This window comes from Osmerus eperlanus, chromosome 23 (genome assembly GCF_963692335.1).
Source record: "Osmerus eperlanus chromosome 23, fOsmEpe2.1, whole genome shotgun sequence".
Lineage (NCBI taxonomy): Eukaryota > Metazoa > Chordata > Actinopteri > Osmeriformes > Osmeridae > Osmerus > Osmerus eperlanus.
This window is the reverse complement of record NC_085040.1, coordinates 219,244-239,243: the sequence shown is the minus strand read 5'-3', so window position 1 is coordinate 239,243 and position 20,000 is coordinate 219,244. Positions and strand designations below refer to the sequence as shown.

Below are 20,000 nucleotides of genomic sequence, written 5' to 3'. Positions count from 1 at the left end.
CCCTCTTGAGGACAGCTTGGTGTCCAGGTAGGAGGCCATGAGGACGTTGTAGGGGTGTTTCCCCGTGGTGTTGTGACACTCGTCCAGGATGAGGAGAGAGAGGGAGGCCAGGGAGGGCAGCTCTCTCCGGGCCAGGGCGTTCACCAGGATCTGGGGGGTGAGCACGATCACATCATGGCTGTCCAGCACCAGCTGCATGTTCATGGCGTCCTGGTACCCACACTGACCTGTCACCCTGAGGGGAGGGGAGGGCAGGGGAGGGGAGGGGAGGGCAGGAGAGGGGAGGGGAGGGCAGGAGAGGGCAGGAGAGGGGAGGGGAGGGCAGGGGAGGGGAGGGGAGGGCAGGGCAGGGGAGGGGAGGGGAGGGCAGGAGAGGGGAGGGGAGGGCAGGAGAGGGCAGGAGAGGGGAGGGGAGGGGAGGGCAGGGCAGGGGAGGGGAGGGGAGGGCAGGAGAGGGGAGGGGAGGGCAGGAGAGGGCAGGAGAGGGGAGGGGAGGGGAGGGGAGGGGAGGGCAGGGCAGGGCAGGGCAGGGGAGGGCAGGGCAGGGGAGGGGAGGGCAGGGCAGGGCAGGGGAGGGGAGGGGAGGGGAGGGCAGGGCAGGGGAGGGCAGGGGAGGGCAGGGGAGGGGAGGGGAGGGCAGGGCAGGAGAGGAGAGGAGAGGGGAGGGGAGGGGAGGGGAGGGGAGGGGAGGGACATTTCAGACATGATTGAAAACAGGAGTCCCCTGGTTATGTTGGCATGTGCGCTTGTGAATGTGTATATGAAAGGATGAATGTGTTTGTATATCTGTGGATATGTGTGTGTATATGTATGTGTGTGTATCAGTGTGTGTGTGTGTGTGTGTGTGTATCTGTGTGTGTGTCTGACCTGATGTCTGGGTTCTTGTGCTGGAAGTGCTGTTGAAACAGTTTGTACTGCTGCTCGTACACATCCACCTTGGTTGCCATGAACACGACCTTCGCCCCCTCACCCTTGACCTTGAGGTGATGCTCACAGATTGCCAAGGCAACCACTGTCTTCCCACAACCTGGGGGGCGGAGTCAGAAGATTGGTAGAGTTCTAACCCATGTCTAACCCAGTCTAACCCAGTCTAACCCAGTCTAACCTGGTCTAACCCAGTCTAACTTGGTCTAACCCAGGTCTAACCCAGTCTAACTCACCAGTAGGGGCACAGATGATGGTGTTCTCTCCTCTCATAGCATGTTCAGCCAGCTCTGCCTGGTACATTCTCAGCTTCTTCTCTCCTCCCCCTCCTCCTCCTGCTCCCCCTCCTCCTCCCGCTCCTCCTCCTGCTCCTCCTCCTGCTCCTCCTCCTGCTCCTCCTCCACACTGGCCCTGCCCACTACTGACACCTGCCTCTGTGGAATGCACAGAACACAGAACACACAAGTTAGAACACGGAACCTACCGAAGAACATTATAATATGTTGAATATTGAATGTATAAGCCACAATCACAGCAGAGAGAACTGCATCTATCCTTCTGTTGATAGAAGTCTTCCTATTGGTCAGGATGAGATCTGAGTGTTCCTATTGGTCAGGATGAGATCTGAATGTGTTCCTACTGGTCAGGACTAGACCTGAGGCGTCTCACCTCCTGCAGAGGGGGGCGGGGCTTCAGGGAGCCGCTCAGGTGGAGCTCCTTCATCCTCCTCATCCTCACTCCCTCCCCGGTACTGAATGGACACCGTCGTCATGGTTTCACCCAGCTTCCCATCCTCGGTCTCCATGGCGTCATCATCGACATCAACAGCAGACTCTGAGAGACACACAGCAGCCAATCAGATCTACCGTCTGACACCGGCGTGTGTGTGTGGTGTGGTGTGGTGTGTGTGTGTGTGTGTACCTGCGTGCCCTGCCAGCTGGTCCAGAGCGAGGGTGAACTCACACTCCTCCAGCGCCATCTTCAGCTGCTTGAACCACGTGTCACAATCACTCCTCTTCAGACAGCCAATCAGACAGCGGCCTGCTGCAGTACACCCACGCTGGGCCTCCATCTAAGGGGTAAACACACAAACCACGTACACACACACACCACACACACACACCACATACACACCACACGCCCCAAAGACACACACACACACACATACAAAGTGTGTGTGTGTGTGGCCCTTACAGCTCCTCCCCCTGGCCCTTACAGCACATATCTCCTCCCCCTGGCCCTTACAGCACATATCTCCTCCCCCTGGCCCTTACAGCACATATCTCCTCCCCCTGGCCCTTACAGCACATATCTCCTCCCCCCCTGGCCCTTACAGCACATATCTCCTCCCCTCCTGGCCCTTACAGCACATATCTCCTCCCCCTGGCCCTTACAGCACATATCTCCTCCCCCCCTGGCCCTTACAGCACATATCTCCTCCCCCCCTGGCCCTTACAGCACATATCTCCTCCCCCTGGCCCTTACAGCACATATCTCCTCCCCCTGGCCCTTACAGCACATATCTCCTCCCCCCCTGGCCCTTACAGCACATATCTCCTCCCCTCCTGGCCCTTACAGCACATATCTCCTCCCCCTGGCCCTTACAGCACATATTTCCTCCCCCCCTGGCCCTTACAGCACATATCTCCTCCCCCTGGCCCTTACAGCACATATCTCCTCCCCCCCTGGCCCTTACAGCACATATCTCCTCCCCCTGGCGTGGCAGCAGGCAGGGCACCAGGTGAGGCAGCAGCTCGCTGGGTTTGATGTGTGACGTCAGTCCTGGCTCCACCCGGTCCAGCAGGGCCCGAGCCTCAACCAGGCTCTCCAGGGGCCCGAAGTCCCACTCGCTCAGAGCCCTGCTCAGACCACGGTAACCTGGGCAACATCAACACAAACACTAATGTCAACAACAACATGAAAACCAACGTCTACATCCATAACAAAAACACTAAACACCTACCACGTGCCTGAAACAGCACACACACACACACCTATGTGAGGCGTACCTGAGGCAAACAGTGTGTCTTTGAAGCCTTGGAACCATCCCTGGGTCTCCAGCTCACAAACACTCTGCAGAAGACGCTCCGCTGCCGTGGTTACGGAGATGACCTCCTCCGACAGGATACGCTCCACACACTCTGGACACACACACACACACACACACACACACACACACACAGTAACATACACAGGGGAGACCCCTCTACAATTTGCTTTGTTGCCATCTAGCGGTAACAAACTGCGGTCATTTCATTTCGGGTTCATATAACATTCTTCAGCCAATTCCTCGCGTTAGCAAGTCGACCACACAAAAATACAAGCATATTTATGTATTTGAGATCCGTCTATTAGCCTACTAATGGTGATAGGCCACTCGTTATTCGTGTTCTCAATGGCTTAACCCTTGAAATAAAGAACGTTTCACGCGAAACATTCGGCAGTCTGGTTCAGTTCACCTACCTGCAGATAAGTACGTGTTCATGAACTCCGTGATGTAAGACGGTCGCAAAATAGCAACGATATGGTTGTTAAAATTCCGCAGGTTGTTTTTCTCCGTCTCATACATCCTGATTTACAGTAGGCTGATAACTCTGATAACCTGCACGTTCGTCTGGTTTTATTATCTGACGGTCTGAACTGGAAAACCCCCTCGAGACCATAACCAGAAACGAAAGTGAAACTACGCGAGCTACGCCATAATCGAAACACCAGTTCTACTCCTCCCCTAGTCAAACATATCATATTACATCCATACACACATCCACACACAGAAAAAACACATACTGAATATCAACATTGGTATTTATTCCAACGCTTCGCGACACATTATATATTCTAAGAGAGCAATAGTTTATTAACTGCTGATCTCTCAATTCAAGTAGTATCTCAGACACACACATCTGACTGTCAGGTGTGTGTGTGTGTGTGTCCATCACTGCTGCAGACTGTACTGGTGTGTGTCCATCACTGCTGCAGACTGTACTGGTGTGTGTCTGAGTCTACAGCATTCTGTTTCCTGGTAGAGGCATCTTCAGTGTGGGTTGGGGGGCAGGGCGAGGCTGGGGGGGCAGGGGCGAGGAGAGGGGAGTGTGTGAGGGAGAGGCCTGCTCTGCCCCTGGGTGAGGGGGGGGGCAGCAGAGGGGGAGGGAGGAAGACAGAGGAAGTCCGAGCAGAGTTAAGGAGAGGAGGTGGAGGGAGGGAGTGAGGGAGTGAGTGAGGGAGGGAGTGAGGGAGAGGGGGTGGAGGGAGGGAGTGAGGGAGAGGGGGTGGAGGGAGGGAGTGAGGGAGAGGGGGTGGAGGGAGGGAGTGAGGGAGAGGGGGTGGAGGGAGGGGTGGAGGGAGGGAGGGTTTGAGTGTTAAAGACGATCGCTGGATTAAACTGTCATCATGTGAGACAGACAGGTGGGTAGGTGATGGAGATGAAGGCAGGTGTGTGTATGTGTGAGACACAGGCAGGTGTGTGTGTGATGTAGATATGGGCAGGTGTGTGTGTGTGTGAGACACAGGAGAGACAGGCAGGTGTGTGTGTGGGGGGGGTGAGTCTCTAGGTGGCAGACTGCCTCCCCCAGCAGAGCCCCTGATTGGCCCAGGGTGGGCTGGGGTGGCAGTATGGTCCAGTTCCTGGTCAGGCTGGGTGATGACCTCCAGTTCCTGGTCAGGCTGGGTGATGACCTCCAGTTCCTGGTCAGGCTGGGTGATGACCTCCAGGTCCTGGTCAGGCTGGGTGATGACCTCCAGGTCCTGGTCAGGCTGGGTGATGACCTCCAGGTCCAGGTCAGGGTCAGGCTGGGTGATGACCTCCAGGTCCTGGTCAGGGTCAGGCTGGGTGATGACCTCCTGGTCCTGCAGGATGGTCTCCAAGAGATGAGAGTTAGAGGTCACGACCCCAGGGTCAGCAGGTCTAGTGGTCAGCTTGTTCCCGCCTCTCTGCTCCAGGGGTGGGGTCAGGCAGGGGTCGGGGGTGTGGTGGAGGATGTCCACGGGGAGGTCGCTGAGGTCGACGCCCAGGTCCAGGCAGGGCTCCACAGCTGGGGGCGTCGCCGGGGTCACGCAGGGGTCAGAGAGACACAGCGCCTGGTCGCTAAGGGCTGGAGGAGGACCTGAGTGCCCGTGGTCGTCATGGTCACTGTCGCTGTCGATGGTGATGACCAGAGGGGAGCGCTGGCGCCGGGGGGGGTGGCGTTTGCGGCAAGGAGGCGGGGTCAGGGAGGTGGTGCCCTCGTAGATGATCTCAACACTGGGGCTGCGGCTCAGTGTCCTGCTGCACACACACACACACCACACACACACCACACAATTAGAGTCAGAGTTTTAACACTGATAAAGATGAGTCCATAGAAACAACAGCAGTCTCACCTCTCTCTCACACTGGTACTGCTCTCTCCTCCTCTCCTCCTCCTCTTCCTCCTCTCTCCCTCCGGCCTCCCTCTCTCCCTCTCTCCTTCTGCGTCTCTCCCCCTGTGTGTGCTGTCAGAGGTGGGTTGCCAGGTTCTCCCCCTGTGTGTGCTGTCAGAGCTGGGTTGCCAGGTTGGGTCCTGCAGGTGTCTGCTCTTGTACTTCCTCTTCCCTCCAGGTTTGTCCCTCCGGATGCCCCCTCCGCCAACAGAGGCGGAGCCAGAGAGGGAGGAGGAGCTAGTGCCGCCCCGGCTGTGGCTGCTCCTGGAACGCCCGCTGCTGGAGGAACGAGACGAGGAACCTTCCACTGGGGGCCGTCTGGAGAGAAGGAGAGAGACACCACTGCCCCTCTCCCTGTCTCTCTCCCTCCCCTGTTCTCCGTCTCTCCCCCTCTCCTTCACCCTCCACCTCTCTGTCGCTCGACCACGGCTTTTATGGCAACGCCTCTCCCGCTCCCGGTCTCTCCTCCTCCACCTCTCCTTCTCTCTCTCCCTCCGTCTCTCTTGTGTCCTCCCCCTGGAGGACCACCCTTCCCAGGGTTCCCTGCTGCTCACCGACACGGTGCTGCGGATCGAGCTGCTGGTGTCAGAACTCCTGCTCCTCTCTCTGCTGCCCCCTGCTGGTCTCTCTCTGCTCCTGGAGTCTCCTCTATGACTCCTCGCCTCTGAACTGCCCTCCCTCCAGCAATGCACTATGTGACCCCCTTCCTGCTCCCTCTCTCCTTCCTGGTCCCTCTCTCCTTCCTGGTCCCTCTCTCCTTCCTGCTCCCTCTCTCCTTCCTGCTCCCTCTCTCTCTCCGTCCTGACCAGAGCAGAGGGTGTGTGTGACTCTGTCTGGTCGGCCAGGGCAGGGATGGAGGGATGGAGGACAGGAAGGATGAGGGAGGGGAGGGCTGGAAGATTCTCCATCATCTCTGCTTTCTTCTCCTCTTCCTCCTCACTGTCAGAGGAGAGCTGCACCAGCTCTGGAGTTCTCTCTGCCATGGGCTTGACGTAGCCCACGATCAGGCACTCCTCCCCCTCCTCCCCCTCCTCCCCCTCCTGTGTTTGTTTCCCCGCCACCTCGCAGGACTTGACAGATGTTTGATTGGTTCCCGGCTCCCTGGGGCTGATTGACAGCTGCGTGGGTGAATGGCATGGCTCGGCTGTGGAGTAGGATGGGCCTGGAGTCTCATCATCCCATGGCGCCTCACTGAGCATACTTCCTGTTCTGCTCACTCCACTTCCTGTCGTAAGTGCTGGAGGCTCCTCCCCCTCGGAGATGGCGATAACAGAAGAGGAGGAGCCTTCCTCGTAGCTGGGGGTGGGCGGGGCGGGCAGCTCGTACACGGCGCTCTGGTCGTACGCCTCCATGCTGAGAGAAGACCTGGCGAAACTGCTCAGCTCGTGCAGGAAGTGGTCGGTCCTGGCCAGCAGGAAGGGGCGGAGCTCCTCGTGTATGTCCCCGTCCTCCATGTCAGTCTGGGTGAGACGAGAGCGGATGATGTCCTGCACCAGGTTGACCAGATAGGTGTTGTACCCATACAGCGCCGTCAGCTCCCTGTGTAACCATGGCAGCAGGCGCTGCAGGGCGTCGGGGTTGTGCTGGTAGCGCGCCGCCGTGATGTCGTCGTCCGCCCCGCCCTGCACGCCCCGGACGCGCACGCCGGTGCGGTACAGCTGGCGGCGGAAGCCCAGCAGCGCCCTCTGGTGGAGGCGGCGGGCGCTGGCGCCCTCGGGCTGGACCCGGAGACGAGACGCCAGGCGCATCAGCAGCCTGCCCCCGTCTCTAGGCAACACAGACGACGACCCGAAGACGAGGCTCAGCCCTGGATCCTCCCCCTCCTGTCCCCCTGCCCCGCCCACGGGAGGAGGAGGAGGAGGGGGCGAGGTGGTCGGTCTCCCACGGTTACGCCCCGACCGCCTCCTCTCCCTCCCCCCGCCCCTCGTGCCCCCCTCGCCCGCCCGGCCCCCACGAGAGAGGGTCCGTTGTCGGTGCCGGCGCCTGCCGTCCGTCGTCAAGGCAGTGCCGGCGGCAGCGCTGGCCGGGGCGTGGTTGGGCGGGGGGCGGAGCCGGAACTCCTTGAAGTGGTCGTGTGCGCGGACGGAGTGCAGGATGGAGGAGAAGGGCTGCTTGCAGAGCGGGCACTCGGCCTTGCTGCGAGACCACTCCTGGATGCAGCGGAAGCAGAAGCGGTGCAGACACGCGTCCAGGTAGGCCAGGTTCTGGAACACGTCCAGGCAGATGGGACACTTGGAGTCCGGAGACGCCTCGGCTGACACTGAGCGGGAGGGGGTGGTCTTCCCTCCTCCCCCCCCTCCCCCGCTGTCCTTCCTCCGCACACGCAGCTTCATCCTGGTGGGCGCCATCACCTGCACACACACACACAGAGAGAGAGATGAGCAGACACACAGAAACACAGAAATTCGAACGCGCGCTCACACACACACGGAAGTGAGAAGCCGTCCCCCGAATAAGCATTTCTGTCAGCATACACATTAATGTTAAATCGTACGCTGGCTGCGACAACTTTGAGCTTTTGAAGTTACTGGAGAACATAACCTCGGGGATAAGGACTACACGGCTACATGCTCGATACTTTGCGAGCTAGCATTACTCCTGTACGACTAGCATTACTACCGTCCTACTAGCATTACTCCTGTACGACTAGCATTACTACCGTCTTACTAGCATTACCCCCGTACGACTAGCATAACTAGCGTCATACTAGCATTCCCACCTAAACTGGTTAGCCAGTCAGCTCGACATGTCTCACTCTCCAAATCTGGCTTCAAAAACATTCAAATACAACTGCGGACATTGACTAGCACACGGTGTACACGGATGTATGTAGCTGAAATTACTAGATAGGATCTAGAAACGAAACAAACGCCAAATAGATTAGCAGTGGACAAAGCTAGCACTAGCAGAAGCATCTTCCTCACCCTTACCTTAACACTCGACTCGCAACGCCAAAGGCTTTCATATGTGATCTTCCGTTTCACGATCAAATGTCACAACACCGATCACGGACACCGATAGTGCCGATCATCTTCTAGCGATATTATTACTTATTCAGAAACAGAAACGTTGAAATGGTAACATTTAGTGGACGGTGTCAGCCAGCTAGCAGGCTCCACGGATGTAAATCAAACAGCAGAAAGTCGATGAAAACGAAGAGGATTCTGGGATAGTTGACTTCTTCTTCTGTTTGAAGAGAGGTCGACGGTCCTCCGACCAGCAGCACCGCCTAGCGACTGGAAAAAACGTTGCTCAAACGATTGAACCTATCGTTGAGACGTTAAAAGTGAGGGTTTAGCATTTATTTCCAATTCACACTCGATTCGTGATCAAATGTTTTGATTTCATAGCGATAAACATCTAGGTCAATGCTCGTTTTTCAGAATAGATTGCCCGTGATACCCAACAGGTGGCGCTTGATTAAATGTGGTTAGCTTGGTTGGTTGGCTTGGCAACCGGTTCAACTTTTGTCAAACTAAGCACCATACACACTCTAGCCAATGTTGCTGCTAGCTAGCCGGGGTTCAGCGAGTCAATTTCATCCAACATTTATAACAACCATGATTGTCAGCAATCGAGCGCTGGACAGAATTTACACCGTCGTAAGTAAATCGTGTTGCTGATTCTAACATTGGCTGCACGAGCAAAAATGTGTGTCTGGCTAGCTAATGTCCACGGTAGCAAACAAAGGTTAGCTCTAGCCTTTAGCGTGTAGTCAGGCAGCTAGCTTACTAGAGCTAGCTATTTAGCTAGTTAGCTATCGGTCACCCATTCATGTCTAGCTAGATCTAACTGTGTGACGTCTTGGCCTTTAGTTTGACCACTGCAATGTGTGCCGTTGCCTCGAATTATTGTGCTTTTTTTGGTCAAATTAATCAGTTTAATAGCGCGGCGAGCTAACGACGTGAGCCATGCAGCTCCGGTTCAAACGAAGTTACACTGAGCCTCATGTTGCCGTCTCCAGATCCTAGCGGCGGTGGTGGTGCTGTCCTGGGGCTACGTCATATACGGTAGCTGGGTGGCGGCACGGTGGCAGCTGGAGCAGGCCGCGGGGACCCGGCGACACAACTGATGGTTGCCTGGGTCCTAGAAACGGCTCTTTTGAAATGTGAGTTCCCTGTGCTTTACTGTGTTGACCCCGTTTGTGTTTTCTGTCAGTAACTTATTTTGGTTGTTCACAATGTGTGCTTCATGTTTTGGCTACTCGCAATGTTTTGTGGCTATCTCGTTGTTATGATCAGTGACCTATGCACTTTGTAAAGCTCTCTCTTGGAAGTCGCTTTGGATAAAAGCGTCTGCTAAATGAGTAAATGTAAATGTAAGTATCTGTGTTTTTATTTCATGCCGTTGCCTGACCTGGTCTGTTCACCCTTGGTAACGAGATTCTCCACCTCACTGGACCTTACATTTACATTTAGTCATTTAGCAGACGCTCTTATCCAGAGTGACTTACAGTAAGTACAGGGACATTCCCCTGAGGCAAGTAGGGTGAAGTGCCTTGCCCAAGGACACAACGTCATTTGGCAACCAGCAACCTTCTGATTACTTGTCCGTTTCCCACTCAGCCACCTGACTCCTTACTGGTGCTTGAAATACAAACACAGTAATAATGAAATTGTTCTTGTCTTGACCAGGTCACTCAAACCTGTGGACATCGTCCACTCCGGCTATGAAGACTCTGTCTCCCATAATGCCACAGAAGACTACAGTCCAGAGAGACTTTGGTCATGTGATCTCAGCTGGACTGGCCTGCATGATACAGCAGTGTTCTCCTGTTCCTACAGATTGCACTGCTAAGACTGGACTATCCTGGACTGGACTATCCTGGACTGGACAGGACTGGACTATCCGGGTCTGGTCTATCCTGGACTGGACTATCCTGGACTGGTCTATCCTGGACTGTACTGAACTGGACTATCCTGGACTGGACTATCCTGGGCTGGACTGGACTATCCTGGACTGGACTATCCTGGACTGGTCTATCCTGGACTGGACTATCCTGGGCTGGACTATCCTGAACTGGACTGGACTATCCTGGACTGGACTGGACTATCCTGGACTGGTCTATCCTGGACTGGACTGGACTATCCTGAACTGGACTATCCTGGACTGGACTGGACTATCCTGGACTGGACTGGACTATCCTGGACTGGTCTATCCTGGACTGGACTGGACTATCCTGGACTGGACTGGACTATCCTGGACTGGTCTATCCTGGACTGGACTGGACTATCCTGGACTGGACTGAACTGGACTATCCTGGACTGGACTATCCTGGACTGGACTGAACTGGACTATCCTGGACTGGTCTATCCTGGACTGGACTGAACTGGACTATCCTGGACTGGACTGGACTATCCTGGACTGGACTATCCTGGACTGGTCTATCCTGGACTGGACTGAACTGGACTATCCTGGACTGGACTATCCTGGACTGGACTGGTCTATCCTGGACTGGACTGGACTATCCTGAACTGGACTATCCTGGACTGGACTGGTCTATCCTGGACTGGACTGAACTGGACTATCCTGGACTGGTCTATCCTGAACTGGACTATCCTGGACTGGACTGGTCTATCCTGGACTGGACTGAACTGGACTATCCTGGACTGGTCTATCCTGGACTGGACTATCCTGGACTGGACTGGTCTATCCTGGACTGGACTGGACTATCCTGAACTGGACTATCCTGGACTGGACTGGACTATCCTGGACTGGACTGGACTATCCTGGACTGGTCTATCCTGGACTGGACTGGACTATCCTGGACTGGACTGGACTATCCTGGACTGGTCTATCCTGGACTGGACTGGTCTATCCTGGACTGGACTGAACTGGACTATCCTGGACTGGTCTATCCTGGACTGGACTGAACTGGACTATCCTGGACTGGTCTGGACTATCCTGGACTGGACTATCCTGGACTGGTCTATCCTGGACTGGACTGAACTGGACTATCCTGGACTGGACTATCCTGGACTGGACTGGTCTATCCTGAACTGGACTATCCTGGACTGGACTGGACTATCCTGGACTGGACTGGACTATCCTGGACTGGTCTATCCTGGACTGGACTGAACTGGACTATCCTGGACTGGTCTATCCTGGACTGGTCTATCCTGGACTGGACTGAACTGGACTATCCTGGACTGGACTGGTCTATCCTGGACTGGTCTGGTCTATCCTGGACTGGACTGGACTATCCTGGACTGGACTATCCTGGACTGGTCTATCCTGGACTGGACTGAACTGGACTATCCTGGACTGGACTATCCTGGCTGGACTGGACTATCCTGGACTGGACTGAACTGGACTATCCTGGACTGGACTGGTCTATCCTGGACTGGACTATCCTGGACTGGTCTATCCTGGACTGGACTGAACTGGACTATCCTGGACTGGACTGGTCTATCCTGGACTGGACTATCCTGGACTGGTCTATCCTGGACTGGACTATCCTGGACTGGACTATCCTGGACTGGTCTATCCTGGACTGGACTATCCTGGACTGGTCTATCCTGGACTGGACTGGTCTATCCTGGACTGGACTATCCTGGACTGGACTATCCTGGACTGGACTGGTCTATCCTGGACTGGACTATCCAGGACTATCCTGGACAGGACTGGACTATCCTGGACTGGTCTGGTCTGACCTAGTCTATTCAGGTCTGGTCTATTCAGGTATGGTCTGGTCAGGTCTGGTTTATTCAGGTCTGGTGTGGTCTATTCAGGTCTGGACTGGTCTAGTCTATTCTGGTCTGCACTGGTCTGGTCTGTGTTTGTCTCCCTCCCATGGGTGTTTATATGTTGCACATATTCTTTTATAATAAACAAAACAAATAAACCTGAATCTCTACTGGTCTTGTATTGTAATGTTAATATTGTATGCAGCAGAGAGGTTATGAAACTACGCACACACACACACATTTCCACTTGTATTGGTGTTGTGCTTGTTGTGTAAAGGCCTCTAATGTAGTCAGTAAATAAAAGGGTCACACATATTTCTGGACACACAAACTGTTCAATACATGCAGTGGCCATGCACACACTCTGGCCTGGCTTTGATGTGTGTGTGTGTGTGTGGCTGCAGCCTCAGATATGTAGATGAGTGATGAGATGGGTGAGTGAAGCAGAGCCTCTTCTGTGATCGGTACGGTACATACGCATTTCATTAACGAAAAACACTTCAAAAGATAGCAGCCCTCTCGTCCCCCTCCTCTCATCCCTCTCGCCTCCCTCCCCTCCTCTCATCCCTCTCGCCTCCCTCCCCTCCTCTCATCCCTCTCGCCTCCCTCCCCTCCTCTCATCCCTCTCGCCTCCCTCCCCTCCTCTCATCCCTCTCGCCTCCCTCCCCTCCTCTCATCCCTCTTGCCTCCCTCCCCTCCTCTCATCCCTCTTGCCTCCCTCCTCTCATCCCTCTCGCCTCCCCTCCTCTCATCCCTCTCGCCTCCCTCCCCTCCTCTCATCCCTCTCGCCTCCCTCCTCTCCATCCCTCCTCCCTCTCCTCTCATCCCTCTCGCCTCCCTCCTCTCCATCCCTCCTCCCTCCCCTCCTCTCATCCCTCTCGCCTCCCTCCCCTCTCCATCCCTCCTCCCTCCCCTCTCACCCCTCTCGCCTCCCTCCCCTCCTCTCATCCCTCTTGCCTCCTTCCTCTCATCCCCTCTGTCCCTCATCCTTCTCCTCCCATGTGTCCTCTCGTTCTTCTCCTCTCCATCCTTCTCTCATGTCTTGTTTTCCCTCTAAGATTAATTAGAGAGCCTCTCAGATACACTTCTCTCTCTCTCCCTCCCCCTCTCTCTATCTTTCCCTCTCTTCATTCAGAGTAGATGTAATCAGGATGTTTTCCTCAGTGTGACATTTCGCACACACACACACAGGTAGAGTGAATAAAGGTTGTTGCAGTCTCAGCTGTTGGAGAGTTCTGGAGCTCCTCTTGTCTGAACCCCGAGGGCTCACCTCAACAGCTGCAGGAGGCAGTTCTCTGTCTCCACACACACTCACACACACACACACATCCACACAGATATTCACAGGCATAGACACATCCACTTACTGTCCTTTCAACACACATATTCCCTGCTCCTTCTGTCCCTGCTCCTTCTGTCCCTGCTCCTTCTGTCCCTGCTCCTTCTGTCCCTGCTCCTTCTGTCCCTGCTCCTTCACTCTAATGCTCTTCTCTCTCCTCCCTCTAATCCTTGTCTCTCTCCTTGTGATGTGGTAAGGGTGGGGGTTGTTGGGTTAGGGTTAAAGGTCGTTGGTGTGAAAGGATGTGTCAGGACAGGAGCAGAGTTAAGAAGCTTTAATAACCCAAACAGGAACCACACAGGAACTAACCCCAAACAGAGGAACAACACAAGAACTAACCCCAAACAGGAACAACACAGGAACTAACCCTAACCCCAAACAGAGGAACAACACAGGAACTAACCCCAAACAGGAACCACACAGGAACTAACCCTAACCCCAAACAGAGGAACAACACAGGAACTAACCCTAACCCCAAACAGAGGAACAACACAAGAACTAACCCCAAACAGGAACCACACAGGAACTAACCCTAACCCCAAACAGAGGAACAACACAGGAACTAACCCTAACCCCAAACAGGAACAACTCAGGAACTAATCCTAACCCTAACCTGGTGAGGACAACACGAGCACAGGGAGAGAAGGGGGGAGAGAGAGGGGGAGAGAGAGACGGGGAGAGAGAGAGAGAGCTTCACAACAGTGGAGGACCACTATGAGAACAGAGAGAGAGAGAAAAAAACATTTGAAATGACCCAAGTGAAAAAAGACTGAACTTAAATCTAACTTAGATGTATTACATGAGAGCATAATAAATGTTCATTGTATTGATCTTTTTCTACACAGTTGGAAGTGTATTGAAAAAGGACTGATTTTGTATATTCACATACCTTTTGACAACATGTTTGTACTTTGTAGTCATGCTTTAAGTATAACAATCTTTTAGCTTGGGAACTACTACAGATACAGGAAGTTCCAGCATCAGGGGGTTAGAGGTCAGGGGTCAGGCAGGATCCAGCATGAGGGGGTCAGGCAGGGTCCAGCATGAGGGGGTGAGAGGTCAGGCAGGATCCAGCATGAGGGGGTTAAAGGTCAGGGGTCAGGCAGGGTCCAGCATGAGGGGGTCAGGGGTCAGGCAGGGTCCAGCAGCAGGTCGTGGTTGAGGAAGCCTGGCATGGAGGAGTACAGCTCTCTGTCACTGTCAGGAACCACGGCAGGCTTCCTACTGGACACCCTGGAGGGGTCGTGGTAGGGGTCCTTACAGGACAGGGACGCCTGCTTCCCCTCCAGCCAGTAGGTCACCATATCCCCCTTACCCTGGGGGAGAGAGGTGAGGGAGCGGGGGAGGGGAGGGAGGAGGGGGAGGGAGGGGGAGGGGAGAGAGGGGAGGGAGGGGGGGAGGGGAGAGAGGGGAGGGAGGGGAGGCGGGGAGGGGAGAGAGGGGAGGGACAGTATTTGATCCATGTAGAACAGAAAGGCAGAACTAGATGTTGTATGCATCATCTGAAGTTACAGTTTGTGTGTGTGCTGACCTTGACCTGGAGCATGCCTCTGCAGTTTAGCACATAGCCTCCTATCTCCTCCAACAGGTAGAATGTACCGGAGCTGCACTGGATCTTCAGGGCTGAGGACACACTTCCCTAGCATTAGCTTCCTCTGTCTCTGCCATAGACATCCTACTGTCATTGAGATTCATATTTCCCTAGCATTAGCCACTGCTGAAGATGGTCTCTTCCCTAGCATTAGCATCTGCCTCCATTCTAATAGAGAGCCCAGTGTTCAGTGTGCCAGCCCTTCCCTAGCCAGCGCTAGCTCCTCACCCTCGCTGGTGGACTCCATCCTGGAGGCTGTGTTGACTGTGTCTCCAAACAAACAGTAGCGAGGCATCTTGGTGCCGACCACACCAGCCACCACCGGACCTGCAACACAAAGCCAGGAGCGTGGGCGTGTGTGTGTGTTTGTTACCTGTGTGTATCTGCAGCTGGGTGTTGAGTGTGTGTTACCTGAGTGTATACCAGCACGTATCTGCAGCAGGGTGTTGGGTTTGTGAGGGATTCTGAAGCTGCGACAAACAGCCACCAGGTCCAGAGCCATGCTGCAGATCTCAGACACGTGTTGGATGCCGTTCTCCTTGGGCACACCTGACACCACCATGTCTGCTCTCACAGAAACACACACATGAGAGACACTGAGAGAGCGAAGGGTAGATGGAGAGACAGATTGAGAGAGAAATTTAGAGGTAGATGAATAGAGAGATAGAGAGAGAGATGAAGAGAAGCATAGAGAGGTAGAGAGAGAGAGAGGCAGAGAGAGAGGTAGAGAGAGAGGCATAGAGAGGTAGAGAGAGAGAGGTAGAGAGAGAGATGAAGAGAGAGAGGCATAGAGAGAGATAGAGAGAGAGATGAAGAGAGAGAGAGAGAGAGAGAGAGAGAGAGAGACTCACAGGCGTCCCCTATGGTTTCCACCTTGTAGACGTCGTAGTTGTCTATGATGTCATCGAAGGTTGTGTAGAGCTTGTTGAGGAAGCCTACAACCTGGTAGGGAGTACTGGAGCTGGAGAGATGGGTGAACCCCACGATGTCACTGGAGGGAGGAGGGAGAGATGGGTGAACCCCACGATGTCACTGGAGGGAGGAGGGAGAGATGGGTGAACCCCACGATGTCACTGGAGGGAGGAGGGAGAGATGGGTGAACCCCACGATGTCACTGGAGGGAGGAGGGAGAGATGGGTGAACCCCACGATGTCACTGGAGGGAGGAGGGAGAGATGGGTGAACCCCACGATGTCACTGGAGGGAGGAGGGAGAGATGGGTGAACCCCACGATGTCACTGGAGGGAGGAGGGAGAGATGGGTGAACCCCACGATGTCACTGGAGGGAGGAGGGAGAGATGGGTGAACCCCACGATGTCACTGGAGGGAGGAGGGAGAGATGGGTGAACCCCACGATGTCACTGGAGGGAGGAGGGAGAAGTGAGTAGAGAGGGAGGGGGAGGAGAAGGAGGAGAGGGAGGGGGAGGATGGGGGGAGACAGGGAGAGGGAGGAGAGGGAGGGGGGGGTTGGGGGGAGACAGGGTGAGGAAGGAGAGGGAGGATGGGGGGAGACAGGGAGAGGGAGGAGAGGGAGGGGGAGGATGGGGGGAGACAGGGAGAGGCAGGAGAGGGAGGGGGAGGATGGGGGAAGAGACGGAGGAGAGGGAGGGGGAGGAGAGGGAGGGAGGGAGGGAGGGGGAGGAGAGGGAGGGAGGGAGGGGATGGGGGGAGGAGAGGGTGGATCACCTGAAGAAGACGGTGGCGCTGATGAAGCTCTGGGCCTGAGAAGGCTTCCCCTGCCTCAGGTCATCTGCCACCTGACGAGGCAGCATGCCTACACACACACACACACACGTATGTGATCCTCTGGACACCTGTGTGTGTGTGTATGGGGTGTGTGTATGGTGTGTGTGTATGGTGTGTGTGTGTGTGAGGTGTGTGTGTGTGTGGGGTGTGTGTGTGTGTGTGTGGGGTGTGTGTGTATGGGGTGTGTGTGTGTGTGGGGTGTGTGTGTATGGGGTGTGTGTGTGTGTGTGGGGGTGTGTGTGTGTGTGTGTGTGTGTGGGGTGTGTGTGTGTGTGTGGGGTGTGTGTGTGTGTGTGTGTGTGGGGTGTGTGTGTGGGGTGTGTGTGTGTGTGTGTGTGGGGTGTGTGTGTGGGGGTGTGTGTCGTACTGTACAGCAGTCGGTCTGTCTTCTGTTTCTCGTGCATCAGGTCCTGTGTCCTCTCTGCCACCAGCACCTCCAGGTGCTTACTGTACTTCTCCATCTGCAGGGTCAGGGGCACCAGGGTCAACATCAGGGCCAACACCAGGGGCAACACCAGGGTCAGGTCATGTGGAGGTCATGTGGGGGGTCGTGTGGAGGTCATACCAGGTTCATCATCATGTCCACAGGGCTGACTTTGTGAGGGTTGATCCTCTGGACGACCTTCCTGATCTGCTCAAATGCCGGCCGGTGGGCGGGGTTATGAGAACGGCAGCGCCTGATAAGCTACGGAGACACAGAGCTAACCAATCAGCTTCCAGACACACCCCAGACCTGACCAATCAGCTTCCAGACACACCTAGACCTGACCAATCAGCTTCTTCCACACACCAGACCTGACCTGATATCAGCTACCTACCTCCACGTACTCGGCAGGGCAGGGGCAGGTGTTGTCTGTCTTCCCTGAGATGAGCTCTGGCAGGGGGGGGGCACCAGGCACACTCCAGAGAGGACTCCTCCACCTGGGGGAGGGGGGGAGGCGGGAGGGGGGGGCAGGAGGGGAGGCGGGAGGGGGGGCAGGAGGGGGGGCAGGAGGGGAGGCGGGAGGGGGGGCGGGAGGGGGGGCAGGAGGGGGGGGCAGGAGGGGAGGCGGGAGGGGGGGCAGGAGGGGGGGCAGGAGGGGGAGGCAGGAGGGGAGGCGGGAGGGGGGGCAGGAGGGGGGGCAGGAGGGGAGGCGGGAGGGGGGGCAGGAGGGGAGGCGGGAGGGGGGGAGAAGGGGAGAGATTGAAAGCAGGAAAGATAGTTACTTTCTGTGGGTGGTGATGGGACGGTGTTGGCATGGTGATTGGATGGTGTTGGCATGGAGATGGATGACCAGCAGGATGTCTGATGCCATGCTTGTTGCTGTGACGATTTAAACAGTCCCTGCGTCCACTGATGAATGACCTTTGATCTTCACCCACAGACATGACCTGTGAGATGATGACTTCAGCCAGGATGTCAGGGAATGAACACAAGAGTGACACACACACACACACACATACTTACAGGGACGGGGTCGCTGCGAGTAGCGATCTCCAGCAGGATTATGGAATAACTGCAGAAATATAGAAGAGTCTGTACAGAGAGAGTGTATTCACGTGTGTGTGTGTGTGTGTGTACCTGAACACATCTCCGGCCAGGGTGTGTGTGTGTGTGTACCTGAACACATCTCCAGCCAGGGTGTGTGTGTGTGTACCTGAACACATCTCCAGCCAGGGTGTGTGTGTGTGTGTACCTGAACACATCTCCAGCCAGGGTGTGTGTGTGTGTGTACCTGAACACATCTCCAGCCAGGGTGGGCTCCAGGTTGCAGTTGTGACACTCAGGGGGCGTGTACACCTCCTGTAGTCTCTGCTGATAGGTCGTCAGGGGCTCAGACATGTCCTCTCTCCGATAGGTGGACAGCCCGTAGTCTAGGTGGATGTTTCGAAAAAGAGGTTTTTGAAAGGTTGAAAAAAAAATCCCCCAAAAACCTTCGAAAAACTGTTTTTGAAAGGTTGAAAAAATATTTTATATATTCTATATATTTCCCAAATATATGGGTTACAGGGGGAAGAAGTAAGATGGGAGGGGTCAGTTTAGTTAGGTTAAGTAGTTGAGTTAGTTTAGTTAGTATAGTGAGGAAGTGAGTTAGTTTAGTTTGTCAGTAGTTAGTTAGTTAGGTATGAGATAGATTGGTACCTGTGATCTTGCAGACCCAGCGGTCGTCGAGGACACAGTTGAGGGACTTGAGGTGTCCGTGACACACCTTGTGTTGGTGCAGGTAGGCCACGCCCCGGGCGATATCTGTAGCAAAGGAGAACCTGCACACACACACATATACACACATATACACACATATACACACACATAGTGAGTGTGAGAAGGGAGAAGTTCAGGGGTTTCTCCTCAGGTGTGTGTATGAGTGTGTGTGTGTGTGTAAGAGTGTGTGTGTGGTACCTGAAGCCCCAGTTCAGGGGTATCTCCTCATTCAGCAGCACGTCATTCAGACTGCCTTTGGGGCAGTACTCTGTAACTATGGCAACGTTGGGAACCTCCACACAGCCTCCGTAGAACTTACACAAGTTAGGATGGTCCAGCTCCCTGAGAGAGAGACACTCAGAGAGCTGTGTCTGTGTGTGAGAGAGAGAGCTGTGTCTGTGTGTGAGAGAGAGAGCTGTGTCTGTGTGTGAGAGAGAGAGCTGTGTCTGTGTGTGAGAGAGAGAGCTGTGTCTGTGTGTGAGAGAGAGAGCTGTGTCTGTGTGTGAGAGAGAGAGCTGTGTCTGTGTGTGAGAGAGAGAGCTGTGTCTGTGTGTGAGAGAGAGAGTGTGTCTGTGTGTGAGAGAGAGAGCTGTGTCTGTGTGTGAGAGAGAGAGTGTGTCTGTGTGTGAGAGAGAGAGCTGTGTCTGTGTGTGAGAGAGAGAGTGTGTATGTGTGAGAGAATATGTGTGTGTGTGAATGTGTGTCTCACCTGACTTGTTTGACCTCTTGCCTGATGGACTTGGAGAGGGAGAAGGTTTTGGTGTGGATCCTCTTGATCGCCACAGATCTGCCATCACTAACAGAGAGGTGGTTCACACAGGTGCGTCTGTGTGAGTGTGTGTGTGGTGTGTGTGTGTGTGTGTGAGTGTGTGTATGGTGTGTGTGTGTATATGTGAGTGTGTGTATGGTGTGTGTGTGTGTGTGTGTGTGTGGTGTGTGTGTGTGTGTGTGGTGTGAGTGTGAGTGTGTGTATGGTGTGTGTGTGTATATGTGAGTGTGTGTATGGTGTGTGTGTGTATATGTGAGTGTGTGTATGGTGTGTGTGTGTGTGTGTGTGTGGTGTGAGTGTGAGTGTGTGTATGGTGTGTGTGTATATGTGTGTGTGTGTGTGCATGGTGTGTGTGTGTGTGTGTGT

At 54.9% G+C, this 20,000-nt stretch overlaps 3 protein-coding genes and 1 long non-coding RNA gene across 7 annotated transcripts in view; 1 reads left to right on the top strand and 3 right to left on the bottom strand.

Moving 5' to 3' along the window:
• The window catches only part of rigi (RNA sensor RIG-I), a 9,011-nt gene extending 5,483 nt beyond the window's left edge, over positions 1-3,528 (bottom strand). The window contains 9 exon segments of the mRNA XM_062449184.1: positions 1-235; positions 868-1,027; positions 1,161-1,258; positions 1,316-1,358; positions 1,594-1,758; positions 1,846-1,996; positions 2,621-2,802; positions 2,934-3,065; positions 3,388-3,528. The exon segment at positions 1-235 is cut by the window's left edge and continues 15 nt beyond it. Of these exon segments, the coding sequence (XP_062305168.1) occupies positions 1-235; positions 868-1,027; positions 1,161-1,258; positions 1,316-1,358; positions 1,594-1,758; positions 1,846-1,996; positions 2,621-2,802; positions 2,934-3,065; positions 3,388-3,493 (1,272 nt within the window). The 5' untranslated portion in view covers positions 3,494-3,528.
• A 363-nt stretch (positions 3,529-3,891) lies between these two features.
• On the bottom strand, positions 3,892-8,800 carry LOC134009624 (E3 ubiquitin-protein ligase Topors-like). 4 transcript variants are annotated; one of them, XM_062449181.1, is made up of 4 exons: positions 8,253-8,793; positions 5,284-7,673; positions 4,411-5,188; positions 3,892-4,356 (listed from the first exon to the last, which is right to left on the bottom strand). In XM_062449181.1, exons 2-4 carry the CDS (start codon positions 7,668-7,670, stop codon positions 3,892-3,894), a joined length of 3,630 nt encoding a protein of 1,209 aa, XP_062305165.1. In that variant the 5' UTR covers positions 7,671-7,673; positions 8,253-8,793. The 4 variants fall into 4 exon arrangements, with proteins under 4 accessions (XP_062305165.1, XP_062305166.1, XP_062305164.1 ...); XM_062449182.1 differs by having other exon boundaries at positions 3,892-4,551; positions 4,636-5,188; positions 8,253-8,789; XM_062449180.1 differs by having other exon boundaries at positions 3,892-5,185; positions 8,253-8,800.
• Positions 8,618-10,170, top strand: LOC134009626 (uncharacterized). Its single transcript, XR_009928258.1, has 3 exons — positions 8,618-8,924; positions 9,287-9,430; positions 9,957-10,170. It is a non-coding gene; the product is annotated as an uncharacterized LOC134009626 (long non-coding RNA).
• A 4,085-nt stretch (positions 10,171-14,255) lies between these two features.
• LOC134009527 (atrial natriuretic peptide receptor 1) overlaps positions 14,256-20,000 on the bottom strand; it is an 11,980-nt gene continuing 6,235 nt past the window's right edge. The window contains 16 exon segments of the mRNA XM_062449030.1: positions 14,256-14,398; positions 14,438-14,663; positions 14,879-14,970; positions 15,167-15,265; positions 15,350-15,502; positions 15,790-15,929; positions 16,624-16,711; positions 17,051-17,144; positions 17,249-17,368; positions 17,502-17,570; positions 17,572-17,604; positions 18,131-18,179; positions 18,399-18,537; positions 18,806-18,927; positions 19,064-19,207; positions 19,575-19,661. Of these exon segments, the coding sequence (XP_062305014.1) occupies positions 14,478-14,663; positions 14,879-14,970; positions 15,167-15,265; positions 15,350-15,502; positions 15,790-15,929; positions 16,624-16,711; positions 17,051-17,144; positions 17,249-17,368; positions 17,502-17,570; positions 17,572-17,604; positions 18,131-18,179; positions 18,399-18,537; positions 18,806-18,927; positions 19,064-19,207; positions 19,575-19,661 (1,615 nt within the window). The 3' untranslated portion in view covers positions 14,256-14,398; positions 14,438-14,477.

What these genes read in the sequence shown, in the direction of transcription:
- LOC134009624 (XM_062449179.1), bottom strand. Translation starts at nt 7,670, where the DNA reads ATGGCGCCCACCAGGATGAAGCTGCGTGTGCGGAGGAAGGACAGCGGG. An exon ending in AGTACCAGTGTGAGAGAGAG is followed by an intron (nt 5,189 to 5,283) that starts GTGAGACTGCTG and finishes GTGTGTGTGCAG; the next exon opens with CAGGACACTGAGCCGCAGCC.